This window comes from Aplidium turbinatum, chromosome 3 (assembly GCF_918807975.1).
Source record: "Aplidium turbinatum chromosome 3, kaAplTurb1.1, whole genome shotgun sequence".
NCBI classification, from domain to species: Eukaryota; Metazoa; Chordata; class Ascidiacea; order Aplousobranchia; family Polyclinidae; genus Aplidium; species Aplidium turbinatum.
Window position 1 is genome coordinate 14,969,171 of NC_137474.1, and position 16,605 is coordinate 14,985,775.

A 16,605-nucleotide genomic window follows, 5' to 3' on the forward strand; every position below is an offset into this window, starting at 1 on the left:
CAGTTTCTGTTTGAACTACATGTACTTTAAAAGGATGTCAATATTACTGCATTCAATTTTTTTCACAAGATTTTTAAGCTTTTCTTTAAACTGTCTCTATGGTAAAAGATTTTGCTCATATTGTTTTTAAAGTGATGTTAATTTTAGATCGAAAGTTGTTTCTGTGCACCATCTTTTATGGTCTACATTCGATTTGGAATGTTCCAAAAAATTTGACTTAAATGATCAAACCTTTGCAGAAAATAGTATGAGTAACGGATTGTCTTGCTGCTCAGTGCTCACTACCTGCACTTCTGTTTCAGGATTTGGGTTAACATTTTTGTCATAACTCATACTGTTCCAGTGCACCAACTAAATTCATGCATGTGTAATTGTGTATTTAAGTTCATGTTATTATATATAGTAAATGCAGAGTAAGCTGCACTGCTAATTCAATGAATGTGTCTGAGCAAAGCAAACTCTTAGGTGTTATTCGAAATATTCCTGATACATTTCACTCGTCAGACCTGCGAAGTTATTTTTCTCAGCTTGTTGAAGAACATGCTTTCATGTGTTTTCATTATAAGCATCGACCAGAAGTTGTAAAATGGTCTGGTAAGTATCTAGGTTAATTGCATAATACTTTTACCAATACCATTCTGCTTAATTTGTACAGTCAAATTGGCTTCATAATTTTAACTGGTTGTCTGCATGAAATCAATCAGGCTAACATTTTGCGATGGCTTTGGTTTGTAGCTGGCTTATCTAACTTTGCTTTGTTAGGCTATTCTTTTTTGCGATCCACACAACAATATTCCAAGTTACAATCCACCAATTTAATACAATCAGCAAGGTTTCATGCTGATTGTAAAACTGTGCAGTAGTGCGTATAAAAGTCGATTCATCATGACTCATGCTGTTCACTTTCCTCTCTTGTTGTTATTTAAGTTTCTTGTTGATCGTTACAAATTTAAGTCCTCCTTTTTCTAAATTATTTTAAACTTCGCACGCGATAATTTTTGTCTAGAAGTTGAATTTTTATTTTACATGTTTGGTTGATTTCAGCAACATGGTCCTGTGTTTTGCCATGCTAGACAGGTAGTCACTACCTGGTCTAGCCCCCTGAAGAAGTCAGTCATGTCTGATTGACATCTTGTGATACACCTTCACTCTATACATCTTGTGATAGTTTAGCTTACTTTGCACCAATAGAACATCTCATATTATTTAATTTAATGCCTGGTGAACAGCCTCACTCAATTTTTTTTATCTTAAACATGTTGAATACCCAACCTGTGAATGATATGTTGCATTTTAGGCACTGTGGAAAACTCACCTCAAACACTCACCAAGACATATGTTTGTGTGGTAAAATTTACCAACTCTGCTTTTCGGAAACGCTGCATTGCAATGTACGATGGAATGAACTGGATAAATAGAAAAGGAGAATACTTTTCCTCAAAGTGTAAAATCTCTAAAGTTTCTATAAGTAACAATGATATAAGGTGCAGTTTATAGGCCACAACTATATTGTTATAATAGCACATTTGAATACGATGAAAATGTTGCATTTATGTAATATAATCTTGGTGGTAGGTTTCCTTTGTCTCATTGCTTGTTCTACAGATATAGGTTAGTAAAAATGGGAAAACTAATTGATATCATACATATATGTAGCCTACTGTTAAAATTTGAGATCGTATAAACGATAATTGGCAAAGTTACAAGACTGTACAATGTGTACATAGTGTACAAGTAAGTGTACAATGATGTCAAATTTTTTGAAACACCCTGCATATAAAGCTGAAAAATAGTCTGGCAGAGTAGGCAGACTGTTGTGTGTATGGAGTAGGCTAGTTTGACAGTTAAGCAACTGAATAATGAATACTTGGTTCTGAAAATGTGTTAATTTATTGCAATAGCCCAAGATATCATTTTTATTGCCAAACTTGCCTGTACAATTTTTTTAGAGCTGAGTGTATACTTTGAAACTAAAACTAATCTAGTCTATAGGTAAGCTGTATGCAAATTTATATAACTTACTATTCAGCTGTTTGTTACTGTTCTTCCAACTGTTCAGATGAAAATTGTTTTCGAATTAGAACAAATCCACTCCAGGTTCTTTGTCTTGAATAAAGTCTTTCATGTGAATAATATTGCCTTAAAGCTTTGTGTGTTATGAGCTCAGAACTCACATGTAAAGAGCACCAAGATTCAACTTGTATGGGCAAACTTTCTGCACTTTGGCAATGGATGATGGGCTGATAGCATTGTAACAAAAACCTTTTGTATTAAGAAAACTGTTTTGATACAAAGTCCTTAGTCTTAAATTTTCTTTTGAAATATTTTTTTCTTAGAGACACTTTTGTTTTATTTTTAAACCCTGTTTTTCAGAAAAAAGTTTTTTTTTTAACATTTTACTAGTTACCACCTGAGTTAACTCGAAAAAAAAATCAAAACTTTTTACTAAATCTTGTAAATATGTTAAAAACAAATACACACATTTTTTTATTGGTCAGACTTTAAAATGAAGCACAGACTTATTATTTACGATTATGTGCGGTACAGGGATATCTATAACTACTAGTAGTTATAGATATCCCTGGTGCGGTATAAACATAAGAAATTCCGCGTAAAACTATCTCTATTTACAGCACCACTAATCTTGACACATATTTTTATTTATTAGAAATGACGCTCTTTTCGCCTTAGTGTAAGTATCGGAAAAGCCCAAATCGTGTTTATGAATATGGGCCTGTCTCTTTAGTGCCTGGTGCAAATAAATAAAAAATTAAAATAAATAAATCATCTGTTTTTTGTCGTATAAATATATTATTTTATTATTTATGTTTCAAGTTAGTAATAACACCAGCATTTGTTATATTCCAGTCAAAGTGGTTATTTTACGCAAGCCGAAAGGAAAAGTAATCGTCGTCATGCTCAAGCTGAAGAATTCTCTGAGGCAGACTTATCACAAATGTCTGAACTCCGTCCTCCAAAAGTTGTTATGCCACAAGGAAACGTGGGGACTTCAATAAAAACGTTTCAAGATTTAATCAAGCAATGCAAACTACCGTCACAGTAAGTTGTTCAACTTCTTTTGTAACCATAGGCATACGAAGCCGAGCAACGTGATCAAGTTTAACATATTCAAGTTTATTACATAAACTTGAATAACTTGTGTAAACTTGAATATGTTAAACTTGATCACGTTGCTCGGCTTCGTATGCCTATGGTTCAACAAAGCAAACTCTCTACCGAAGTTCTATCATTCTTTTGTAACACTTTGCAAGAAGCTGAGCGTAGGAGCAAAATGGTTGGAGCACCTGGTTGGAATGCTTAGATCTTGTGTGACATTCAAGTTATTGTGACATTGAAAACACTTTTCTGTTTTATTTTTTTTTGTTTTTACACGCTTTTATTCTCATTGATTGTTACTTTTCGTTCATAAATGTCCACTTCATGTCGTTGTTGTTTTGACGAATTGTTGTATGGTCAATTGGTCAGGAATCACATTTTTGAAGAAAACGTTTTTTTTTAGAATTATAAAAAAATTGGACCTTGTTTTTCCCACCTCTGGAAGCAATCATCGATTTGGGAATGTTCCATATAATTATGAGGAAAATGAACATGTCACTGATGTGGCTACTTCTGTACAAACAGCTCATGGCTTTGTCATTACTGATGTGCAAAAGTCCGATAAAGGTACCACTGAACTTTTTGGTATATTGTAATATAATTACATTTGAAAACTGAAAATTTGGTGTGTTCATCAGGATAATTATCGTTTCAACGTTCAATTGCAACGTTCATACGATGAAAGTAAAAGCAAAAACAAACAAGTTGATTTGTTGAACTTTACTAACATTTCGCGCACGATGACAATGCGCAATTGCGCATCCTCAGAGCGAATACCATACAATATAAAATTTACACATTACACAGTATACCGTACACTGCAGTGCAGTTAAAGGCAAGAGAAAATGTGAAACACACATTATTTTAAAGGTTGACCAAAGGATATGTGAGCGGTTACTTTCCACGTTAGATAATGTAAAACTTACAACATTAAACATAATTTATAGTCGTACTTTATGTTATTCGTAGTTAAGAGAAGGCGGTGAGATGGCACAGCGGGTAAGGCACTCGCTTTCCAATCATGCAATCCTGGTTCGACCCCCCACTTATGCTTGTTGTTGACAAACACCGCTTACCTCTACCCAGGGTGTAATAAATTGGTGGGCGTAGTTGCTGAAGTAAAGGCGGCCAAGAGAAAGGAACTGGCCACCCTACTCTCGTTAGTGTCGAATGCTTAGTATAATGAGAACCTTATCTTCTCATCCCCCGATGCTTGGATGTAAAGACCGGAAACTGTCTGCGGGCCGCTCAAAATCCCGTCGCGGCTGGTTCGGCCCGCGGGCCGTATGTTGCCCGCCCCTGTGGTAGAGTGTGTTCTGTTTCTCTGCATCGCTGTTGTATGCTGCAGATAACGATAGGCCTCACCTGTGCCTCAAGAATCCGAAACGCCCGTTCGAGGCGATTTAGCTGTACCCAGACAGGCCGACTTGCTCCTTTCCTGATGACATGGGTCCAGCGTCGACGACAAAGAAGAATTTAATATATGACACTTAATTTCACTGGTATATTACAACTAAACTTTGGTGCTAGTTAGTGCAGTGACATGACCAGTTTATAAAGATGAGGCATTTCAGAGAACTCAATTCTGGGGACACACTTTGATTTCCTCAATAAAAGTACTGATTTTCTTCAAAAACAACTTATGTTTTGTATGATATTGTGTACAATGCAAAGCAGGTTAACGCTTGGTTGTTTTCTTTATCTTTTATGACTGACAGTCATTGACTGTGCATTTATCAGATTTCGCAAAGAAAGCCTCTGCGAACGAGGAAGAAGTTGACGACATAGAGGAAAAGTTGCGCAAATTAGATCAAAGTATGACAATCAAGTACATTCATAACATTTGTATTGTCGACTTTTTAGTTTTAAAGGAGAAGTGTCTCCTTGTTTCTGTTATTGGTAACTCGTAAATTTTGCAATGAAAACAGTTTGTATTTTTGTCAAATTTATCTCCAAAGCATTTTTAAATTTAGCTATAATATTTGTTCTAACCAATCTTGCATCTTCATTACAGGAGAAGAATCTGAGTCCGATGATGACACTTGTGAGGAATGGGAGAGGCATGAAGCTTTTCATGATGATGTCACCTCCCAAGAAAGAAGCAAGGAGCGTTTGTTTGAGGAGAAGATCGAGTTGAAGTGGGAGAAAGGCGGAAGTGGACTGGTCTTCTACACAGGCATGTCTTCAGGAGGATTTTGCATCCTGAGCGGTTTATGCAGCATCCGAGATATTAGAAAAGCAGCTTGCAAGTTTGCAACATCAGAAAACTAGCTTGCTTCTTTGAAGCACTCTGTGCGTGCGTTTTCTTTCTTTGAGTTGAATGATAAGACAGTTGACCAAACGGCTACGTCAATGTGTTTGTTTCTGGTGTTTGACAGAACCACTAACCTTGAAAGTTTTTATTGCATCATATTTTCCTCATTTTTTAAGTAGACCATCATAGAAACGTATGGTTTTTGATGTGATCTGAATACTATTGACTTGTACAAAATTTGATACTTTAAACTGAACCAAATCTTGTGTTAAAGTTGATAACGTCTTGACTCTTGACACATACTTCTTTTCCACAGATGCCCAGTACTGGGCAGAGGAAGAAAAGGATTTTGATGAACAAACAGCTGATGATTGGGATGTTGACATGAGCGAATTTTATGGTGGAGTCGGAGACAGAGATGCAAAAGACTTTGTAAAGATCATGAAAGAAAAAAGGTAAATAGTAACTATTTTTTACCACGTTTTTCTCAACTGCTGTTTTTTCAGAAATTTGCTTTCCTTTGTTGTCAGAAGAATGCCACATCGTATATTTTGTTCGCCTTGGCTTTTGCGGTTGATTGGATTCTCTCTGTCGAGGAGAGAAGACAATTTTCTGCAAAAGCTGTTCATTTTTTTGTATTGCAAAGGTTTGAGATTTTTTCTATTGACATCGTATTTGATCACAATAAGATTTATTCCTGTTGCATTGCGAAAAGGGTAAGCTTATCTTTCGCTGTAGACAAGTAATCTTAGTAGTTGTTTATATGTCTGTTTTGTTGCGTAAATGTGATCCGCAGTGTACTGTATAGTGTATATTGTCGTTATGGACGCGAAATAAAACATGATTGTTATTATATTTTGTTGTTGCAGATTGAGGAATGGAGAAAAGATTAAGTTGAAGCCAAATTCGGATAAAAACAAAACTTTTGAAAGATATCCTCTTGGCGGGTTTGAACAATACACCAGAGGCGCTGGCCGACGCATTATGGAGAAATTAGGTTGGAAGGAAGGCCAAACTTTAGGCTCGGGCCGGAAGTTGGGGTTGCGTGTACCTCTGGAAGCAGAAGGACAATCTAGTCGAGAAAAACAAGGTGTAGGGTATCGGGGTGAAAAATTGAAACCGCAGCCAGATGGCAAAGTCGGTTCCCCCTACCTCCCCAAAGTCCAAAACTACCAAACTCCAAACAGCGGAGGTTCATCCAGCGGGAATGACTATGCACACACTGCAGGAGGACATGACGTCACAGCTCGTGTGAATACAACCACGTTTCCAGAGCAGAAGAGCGTGGAGCCACTCGCCAGCCACTCTTACATGTTCCCCCAGTTTCGTAGCAACCTGACTTCAGTTTTCAGAGAGTACAAAACAAGGTCTCCCTCGGAACGGAAAAGAGCAGTTCCAGGGGTGGACGGGATTGTCATAACGACAAAATATGATGACCCCTTAGATGTAGATGAAGACAGCGGTATATTGCGATCGCAATTTCCTACCGCTATAAAAAGAAGGAAAAGTAATTCTTCGTTACTTACCAGTTCAGCAGAAGAACATAAGACACCTTTACAACCGGTCAAAACCGGTTCAAAACTAGTTCATCCCGTTAGACGCAGTGTTTCTCCAACGGATAATGTCATTGCTCCTTCTACCAGCTCCGGCCATCGACCAACAATCGGCACTTTTGTGAAGTTTGTTCGTTCAACTGACTCTTCTAACTCAACTAACAAATCTACTGATCTTTAACTTTGCAACACTGAGACGATATTTATCGTTGAGTCAATGAAAGAATATGCTTTGTGCAATATGTTTATTTTGAATACCAACGACGATATTCATACGGCTTGTTAAACCAATGTGATTTGATGAAGATTGTAGCTTTTAATTTGCTCTCATATTGATATTTTTATATCTCCTCCCCATGTAGTGAGACAACAGAAACAACGCCATTATATTGGTCTATCGTGGTTTTATGTTGCCGTTATTTGAGCTCTTTTGCTAAATATTTTATTTAACCTGAATTTTTTAAATTCAACCAGTCAATAAAGAAGTCCACTTTTGTATCAATCCAAGTTTGTTTAACGTTGAATCAATGGAATTAAGTAAAATTTAAAACTGAGACAATGAAAGTAACGTGTGCAATTGTGTACGCGAAACACAGTCATGATTGGAAGTGGTGTAGAGGCGCATGGGTTTATGTCATGATATTAACAAACCACGTGGTTAGTTTTGTTTTCGTCTGCACCAACTTATCGAAATCTTCACTTAACGCTTCTTATAATCCAATCAAACTTAACTTTTTAATTCACTTGAACCAGTTGTAAGCAAGCTGATGAGACACATTGTTTTCTACTTTAATGCATTCAAATTTCTATATATTTCTGGTATTTTACAAAGACACCATATTTTTTATTATTTTTTTTCAGACAAACTTATATGCAGGTAATGCCATGCGTCTAATATATTAGGATATCTAATATCTATCTGTTAGCAAGATGTCATTATTTGGGAGTAGCAACACATCGTTCTCCTTCGGGGGTTCGTCGGGTAATTTACTTTTTTTTCATTTGACATTATGTAGTTGTCGTACGTTTTTTTTCATTTGAGAAAAAATTTGCGTTTTTCTTTGTTTAATGTTGTTAAGTATTGCTGGAGGATTATTGTTGCAAATTGCAACTCCATTAAATTCTTCATGATTTTCTTGAAAGTTTCCAAAATGCAAATGTTTTATCTCTTTATTTACTTTAATTTTCTATATTTTTTGATGTATCTACATACTGCAGCTGGAGGTCTATGAACCTTTTGCAATATAATCAGTTAGAGACCAAGCAAAGTTTTTCTTCAAATTTTTCGTATCAAGAGTCATTTTTTAAATTTCACATCCAGTTTTTGTTTGTGGTCCCGCTCATCGGCATCTGATGGACAAGTTGACCGGAATTATAACCTTCATTTCAGGCACAACTACAAATCACAACCCGATGAAAGATATCGAAGTATCTAGTCCTCCAGATGACAGTATTAGTTGCATGGAGTTCAGTCCTTCTACCACGCCTGGCAATTTTCTGGTAGCCGGTTCTTGGGCCAACGATGTAAGTTAAAGTAAATTACTAATTTGCAATATATTGTGAGTAAATACTTACCAACTCCTAATAAAAGACTTTTCGCAAAAGGTTAACGTGCCTAAAAGTATGAGCGTTTGTTCCGTTCTAAAATAGGGCATACCTTGACACTAACGACAACTCAACGTTTTGTTGCATGTTTACGTGTTTAAACATTATCTCAATTTTAAAGGCAGTCACCATTTTGAATGACACAGTGTTCATTCCGACGTGTTTCTACAGATAAGATGCTGGCAGATAGAAGACAATGGTCAGACGGTGCCCAAAGCTCAACAAATGCATCAAGGTCCAGTACTGGATGTCTCCTGGAGCGATGTAAGAAGATATTGCTACCAAAAGTGTGAATTTCTCAACTATACAAATGCACTCAAAACATTGCGGATTCTACCTTAAGCCCAAGCCCGAAATGCCCAGTTAAAGTTTCTGAAGAAATTAACTTAGCACCTTCAAACTGGCCTATGCAAAGATCTTAAAATTCAATTCCGAATCTAACCCAGTGTTTGTTAACTTAATCTCGACCTCAAAAGTCCTACCATGCTTATCAGAAAATGCTTCACGGTAGATACAACACCACACATAACGTTGTAGTTGCATCCAGAACATAATTTCTTTGTGAAAGCTACCCGTAAACGACGAAGCGGAAGAATCTTACTTTGAATTGTTAGGAAATGACGTCACATCGACGCAAAGTTCCAACTAGATTTGAGAAAGGGTTTTCTTTTCTTCTAACACAAACACTCAGAAACTGGGAGACTGAGCGATTGGACTTCGCAAGAATTTACGTGGCTCAATGGTTTAATTATGGTTAAAGAAAGTCACCTCTACCAAAATTGTATTATCAAGCTATGTTTTACTTATCAAGTTCAACATCCTATTTTAAATAAGTTTAGTTAGATGAAAGAGATTAATCTGGCATTTGATTAACAGGATGGCACCAAAGTGTTTACTGCGTCTGCAGACAAGACCGCAAAAATGTGGGACCTGGCAAGCAACCAATGCGTACAGGTGGTCTATTGTACTTGTGTGTTTTTTAGGTAATTTGTTTGTTTTTTAAAAATTTATTTTATTTGAGAATAACCTGTAATTATGATGTAATTAATTTTTCATATTTATTTTATTTCCGTAGGTGGCGCAACACGACGCGCCAATCAAGACCTGCCATTGGATCAAGAGCTCATCGTATTCTTGCTTGATGACTGGGAGCTGGGACAAAACTGTGAAGGTGATTTTGAAACCCAAAGAAAACCCCACTCAGAATGGTCGTGTGTTTACACCTTTGGACAGAAATTAGAACCGCTCCCCTTTTGTAGCATGAGGCTCGTTCATACTATTGTTTTTATACTTTATGCAGTAATTTAAGCTGCAGATTGGCCACTTCTTCTAGAATGACGTTGTTGCCACTGTGCTACTTGTTCATCAGTCCACTACATCCGATTAACAAAATCGTTATTTTTATGTTCATTCAACGTTGTTAAAATCAATGGAAATAAACCAAACTTTTTATTGTTTCAGTTCTGGGACACTCGCTCCTCCAATCCAATGAAGGTCCTCAACATGTCGGAACGTGTCTATTGCGCTGATGTTGTGAGTTTGTTGACTGTTTTTGCAATTGTTTGTTTTGTGAATCAGAATCTCAATTTCAGTGACCTTGCTTGAGTCAGTGGTTCGAAGCCACTACAAGTACGTGAAGTTGCTAGGATTAAATTTTCAAAGAGGCTTTCTTAGTTCAAGGATATTATCTCAACTAATAATCAATCTGCAATCATAAAAAACGAATGTTTTATTGCCTTTACTTCTAACCCGTTCTTGTTCACAATGTACAGAAACATCCAATGGCCATGATAAGTTGCGCCGACAAGAAGTTAGTTTGTCTTAAACTTGAGAACGAGCCACAGGAATACCAGAAGTTGGAGTCGCCATTGAAATACCAACACCGTTGCATCAGCATCTTCAAGGACAAGAGTCAGACGAATCCGGTAGGATTTGCGCTCGGCAGCATCGAAGGAAGGGTTGCCATTCATTACATCCAACCTGCCAGTCCGTGAGTAGGCTTTGTTAAAACGCAGTGACAGTCTTAATGCAGCGCTTCTTCAAAAAACGCTGGAAATGAAGCTTGTTACCACTTTCAACATTTTATCGTAGCTATCCCACTGTCAGCAGACGCATCATGTCTTGTGTGCAGTTTGATCCGGTACGACATGACGTCAGTTCGATTCCCATCTCGAGCATGCGACTGTGTCTTTTGCAAGAAACTTCATGCCATGCTTGAAGATGAAAGATTGTTTTTTGTTTTCTCTGTTTTTTCTTCCTTTCCTTTTTCTAAATTGCCGCTGCAAGGCATTTGCTTGGATATGACAAAATGTAATATTTTATTGATCAAGCTTTTCGCTTACATTTGAAACTGTTATTTCATCCGCAAACATGTTACGAAAGCAAATCTCGCTGCCAGAATATGATCATCTTTATTTTTGTTTACCAGGCGAGATAACTTCACTTTCAAATGCCATCGATCGACCACATCGTCATCACAGCCGCAAGACATTTACGCGGTGAGTTTTTTCCCCAAGTTTATGCGTTTGGAAATGCTCTGATACTAGTGTGAGTCGGATTAATAAAATCCCACAAATGATTCGCACCGAGCACGCATCCCATAGCGACACTAGAGCAAGCTAATAAGTTCCGCCCTTTCTTCAGCTCAACTGCATCGCTTTTCACCCCACCTACGGAACGTTGGCTACAGTTGGTTCGGATGGCCGCTTCAGTTTCTGGGACAAAGATGCCCGCACAAAGTTAAAAGGATCTGAACAACTGGATCAGAGCGTCACAGCTTGCGCGATCAGCCATAACGGAAATATATTCGCTTATTCGTCAAGTTATGATTGGTCAAAGGTAGGTTATTGCATGTAAGATGGCTACAGCGATGCTAAACTGCAATGCAACACAGGCCTGATATAATATGGAATGTGGCTTACATAAGGTGAAATACTTTTGTGCCTGATTTTGTTCTGCATGCTATTTAGAAAGTAGAAACAGACAGAAAAAAGTTTTAAGAACTACTAGCTTAAATAACAAAAATTAGACTTTTGGCTAAAACTTTGGGTCTTGTGATATCGAATCTGTAACCTGTAGTTGGCCGAAATTTGAGAAATTAAAGCCGGCGACCATTCGCTGATTATCCGATGTCTTAATATGTCGTGTTTCACTTTTAGGGTCATGAGCATTACAATCCACAGAAGAAAAACTATATTTTCCTTCGAAATTGCGCTGATGAAATGAAGCCAAGAAACAAGAAATGAAAGAGACCGAAAGGAAAACCCTTCAAACAAATGAATTGTTTTTATCGCGAAGCTGCTATCCGATGCACTAGGATTTCGGCTTCGCCTGATAGTATTCTCTTGATGCAATGTTAGTGGACGCATTTTCAATGTAACCTATTCATGGTTTTGCGATTGCGCATCTTTCAACAATAAAAAAAAAATCGTTGTGTTTGCGGGCGATGAGATCTGCTGCAAGTCGATAAAAGTTTCCAAATCAGAATTCCCCCAATGTCGCTAACCTGAAGTTGCTTCTGTAGCTGTAATGACACTCGTTCCTGTCGCTATTGCATGGAGAGATGTGGAACTGCATTTTTACACATAGAAAATTCAAAACTAATAACGAGAAACGTAAAGAGTATGTTTTCTAGTTTTGTAACTTCGCCAAAGCATTTACAAAAAGGTTAAAATTGTTTAAATTCAGAAGTTTGTTTTTTAGTTCACTGAAGTCTTTTTCACCTTTCCGAAAGGGATTACTCTTCTGATCATTCCTATCCTCGCAATGGCTAACTCCGCAAAACTTCAGTAGGTCTACTTTTCTTGGCCCACTTTTAACAAGCAAAGGGGTTTGTACGACAGTAAATAATCGCTTTGTCAATTTGTTTACATTTTTTCATTCGGCGACAATTTTTTTAGTTTATTTATCCCATCCCACTTTTTTTGTCATTTGCGTTCTATCGACGTTGATTCAATGTACAATGATCAAATTTCTTGTTTGGTAATTACTTATGAATAGTTCATCGGTGCCCGATTGTATTCTGTGTTTACACACGAACGACACTACCATTTGCTGAATACTTGCGAAATAAAATATTGTTATGTATTTTTGTGTGTGAAATGTACTATGAACAATAGTATGAGCTGCCCGGGCTTGTATTGGATTGTAGAGTCCGTGCAGTGTTGAAAGTGTCCAACTGTCCAAATCAAAGTATTTTCTTCGATGTACGATTTCCACTCTCGTCTGGCAACAAAACCATACCCGCAAAATGCGACACTCAAGCTCAACGCTGTGGTTCTGCGTGCAAGCAGTTTCTCTGATGCATTAACACGATCAGTGTGATTCTTCAGTAAACAAATATTTTTATTTAATTTTTTAAGATCAAGATAACTTTGATGTTTTTTATTATAAAATTTATGACCTATTCAGCATGTAGGCTAACCTTGCAAAAGTTATTTGCCTGTTTTGGCGCCATCTTGATGAAAGCTGCTTCTGCTGCGAAATAACAAAAATCAACTCCATATCTAAGCATTGAGGCTCAAAACAACTTTACAAAATATTAACAACAATTGACAATTCCTCCACACGATTCTTCATGTAGCAATAATTTGAAAAACATTAACACATTACCGTACTCAAGTTAGTGCCTCCCAGCCCCACATCTTCAAAGGCACTTGTCACGCGCCAACTAAGAGAAAAACGTTTTTGCGCTTTGCTTCCACATCAACAATTAACCAATGTAAAACTAGATACCTAGTTTGGAGTTTCCTTTGTTGGTTTTAAATTATGTTAATTCTCCAAAGACAACGTTTTACATTCTTTCCAATCAGAATCGTTTGGGGCCGTTTAAATAATATGACTCCCTTGACCTTGATTGGCTGGGATCAGAACCGTCATATGTCTTTCAGTAACTTAGCTAGAAAAAAACTTTATTGGGAAAAAGTAACTGTTTGGGTAGAGGAGAAAAGTCATTCAACATGATTATAATGTTGTTTGTAATATACTGGACTTGGGGAAAAAGTGTTAGTCCTAAAACAAATCAGCAAAACTATTGTAGGAAATCTCCGATGGATTGAGAACAGCATGATGTTGATTAGCCAAGTCATCGCTTTGATTGGTTTCAAAAATGTGCATGTTCGAAAAATACTTTTTATGTAGGAGTTAGCCTGAAGAATACAGTAGGCAGAGGAACGTTATTTGAGGTAGGTTGTCCAGTTGGTTTTACATCAGTGAGGTTTTACATCTGTATCTGTTTACAGTGAGGTTTTACATCTGTTTACAGTGAGGTTTTACATCTGTAGACTAAGCTACTTGTTAGACTACAATGAATGACATAGGTTCGTTAGAAAGCTTTTTACACGTGAAGTGCAGACGAAATAATCTACGATACCGCGTACTTTCAACAATACAGTACCGGTAATGGAATAGTTTTTAAAAAAAGTAAATTTTTCAAAAAATTGTTTTCGTCTTGGGTCACCAAACAACGTTTTTTCGTCATCTTTGTTTCAAATTGTAATCATGTGACCGGAATAGGTTCACCCGTGGTGGAGTTTGGACTGTAAAAAGTGCATCTGTAAGCTTCGGCTGATATGCCAGCTGTAAAACAACACGAAAAAGTAAAAATTGATTGAATTCCAGTTGAAAGGCTATTGAAGAATGATAGCCTATGATTCTTGATATCATCCACGTTATAAATTAGACCTACATTGAAAGCTCAAATAATAAAATGGTCATTGAACCTACACTTTTCATCCTTACCCACACAGCAAAATTCGTCATTTTTACATTGAATCAACGTCTGCAGACGTTAAATCAATGAAAAAACGACACATTTTGCTGTCTGGGTAGTGACTAGCTTATGTATCAGGTAGAACACCGCCGTTCCAGGATACGCTAATTTAAATTTTATAAATTCTTTTGAGTTATTGCCTTCTAATGTAACCGAGGCTAGCAAACAAGCTGGACACTGAAATGTATGGAGTTGAAACACAGGCTCAATAACGTATAGAATATCTTCTGAAACATCTATTGTGAGTGCATGACTGTGAGTGAAATCTTTAATTAAATTCTGGAAGGGTTTTAGGTTACTTGATCTTGTATTCAACTTTAAAATCACGCATAGCAAGTTTTGGACAAGTAGGCTATGTCTACGTGAAACATTCCAACCAATCCACTTACCTGTCGACACAGGATCGCCTACTAGCGGTAAACATTGACAATCAATTTCAGTATCGTTATTTCGATATTCACAGGTGGCGTCTCCAGCAGAACACGGGCTTTGAAGACAACCAACTAAATCAATCGGAGAATTGGTCACCACCACACCTGCCACTGCCTCTGAAAAGAACAGAGATACTTTGTTTAAATCTGCCGAAGAGACATATAGCCTTGATTTGGTTAATCAAACTTTTAGGCCTAAGCCTAGTTCAAGTCATTTTTACCTCACGACAAGCCATGGGTAAGCCTACAGGTGTCCAGACATTCACTAATGTCTACTTTTCCGTTTTATGTATTAGCCCTAGACTCAGAATTTATTGAACAGCGATATTTTTAGTCGCAGTTTTTCTTAAAAATCCAGGCCTACTTATATTTTTTAAATGTTTGTTTATAGCCTACATTTAGGCCTACTCTACACTAGTAACACATTGAATGTAGTGACATTTAGAAGTTAATCAGCAACATAAAGAACATATAGCTTAGCTAAGTTTATATGAGGCCCACAATATTCGTGGTTCATGGTCAGTACTTACCATCAAGTTGTCCACCGAGTATAAGGCCAACAACAAGACCCGCAATGAGCGCTCCAAGCAACAGACCAAGCAAGAAGGGTAAAAGCCACCACGGCAGGCAGCAAAAACATGCATGCCAACAACAACAAAGCGCTTCTTTGCCAGCAACAACTCCTGTTGCTGCAGCGCCCGTATAAGCTCCTCCAGATCCTCCAGTTGCTGCTGCTCCTCCAAAAGCTCCTCCTCCTTCGTTTTCTCCATGCGCTGTTCCATTTTTCTTCAAATTGTCATAGTTATCGGATGCATCTTGGAAAGCGCCATTTGTCATGCCTTTTCCTGTGTCACTTACGGGAACGACCACAGCAGTCTAAAATAAATGTTTCCATTATTCTTGTCTATAAACAGTTTAATTTGTTGCTGTATTCCAAAAATGCAATGTTATGTCATATTAGTTAAAATCATACCCGTAGGGGAATAAAGCATTTTTGGGTGCAAACAAAATTTGCCCAAATTTTGTCTTAGCAAATATACTTTTAAAAATGCAATAATTTACATTTTGCCCAAATAACTGGATATTTTCCCCAAATTTACGATCTTTTTTGTAGCCAGGGTGCGACTGCCATCTCACCTCTTACGGCTGTGAGTAAAATGCGGTAAAAAATTTTTGTATTAGCGTCGTAGATATAGGTTTGCATTTTTGAAACGAAAATTTTTTTCTAAGTTTTGGCAAAACGCAAGTCACCTGGCTACATGTTGTTGAAATTAAAGACTGAATAAAACTCTTTTCTATAAATATGTTGCAGACAGTTAGGCCTACTTGATTAAATGTAGTTTACTGTCTAAACTTGATTTAAAAATTCACTAATTAATGAAAAACAATGTAAGACAAGTTAGCAATTTTTTACCAACCTTTCTGTGAGGAATATGGTTCAAGTGTTTTTCTCTTATAATTGGTGATCCGGTGGGAGTAAACATTTTTAAGGAACTTTTTGAACCAAAACTCCCAGCGCCAAAACTTTCTTCCATTTTGATTTGCTCCAAAGATTTGGGTGGAGGTCTATACGACTCTCTGGTCAGACGACTATGAGTTGAACTTATAGGCATCTTGATAAATGTTGTAGATACCACAGAAAATAATAACTTAGTTGATACAATAATCTACTATTTGGTAGCCTACTGAAAGTTCAATTAAGTCTATGTTGTTTTTTGTCCATATAAGAAATATTATTAACACTATAAAAAAGAGTGCTCTTATATTTTCCATCTAGATTCAATTAACTCATTTTCTGGGTAAGCCTAACGCCTTAAAAAACTTAAGAAAAAATATGCCAAAAACAAAAAGTCTATTAGCTTATGTAAGTAGCTT

At 37.0% G+C, this 16,605-nt stretch overlaps 2 protein-coding genes across 2 annotated transcripts; one reads left to right on the forward strand and one right to left on the reverse strand.

Moving 5' to 3' along the window:
* The first annotated feature begins 323 nt into the window (after window positions 1-323).
* Window positions 324-12,615, forward strand: LOC145766571 (uncharacterized). The gene is made up of 18 exons (XM_082578289.1): window positions 324-594; window positions 1,298-1,484; window positions 2,869-3,060; window positions 3,521-3,684; window positions 4,858-4,932; window positions 5,132-5,293; window positions 5,688-5,826; window positions 6,241-7,102; window positions 7,840-7,906; window positions 8,315-8,448; window positions 8,701-8,793; window positions 9,406-9,483; window positions 9,605-9,700; window positions 9,991-10,062; window positions 10,302-10,519; window positions 10,958-11,027; window positions 11,173-11,367; window positions 11,688-12,615. The coding sequence occupies exons 1-18, from the start codon at window positions 435-437 to the stop codon at window positions 11,772-11,774; spliced, it is 3,051 nt and encodes a 1,016-aa protein (XP_082434415.1). The 5' UTR covers window positions 324-434; the 3' UTR covers window positions 11,775-12,615.
* Window positions 12,616-12,860: 245 nt separating this feature from the next.
* On the reverse strand, window positions 12,861-16,343 carry LOC145766572 (uncharacterized). Its single transcript, XM_082578290.1, has 4 exons — window positions 16,149-16,343; window positions 15,261-15,606; window positions 14,689-14,847; window positions 12,861-14,106 (listed from the first exon to the last, which is right to left on the reverse strand). The coding sequence occupies exons 1-4, from the start codon at window positions 16,341-16,343 to the stop codon at window positions 14,027-14,029; spliced, it is 780 nt and encodes a 259-aa protein (XP_082434416.1). The 3' UTR covers window positions 12,861-14,026.
* Between the last annotated feature and the right edge of the window lie 262 nt (window positions 16,344-16,605).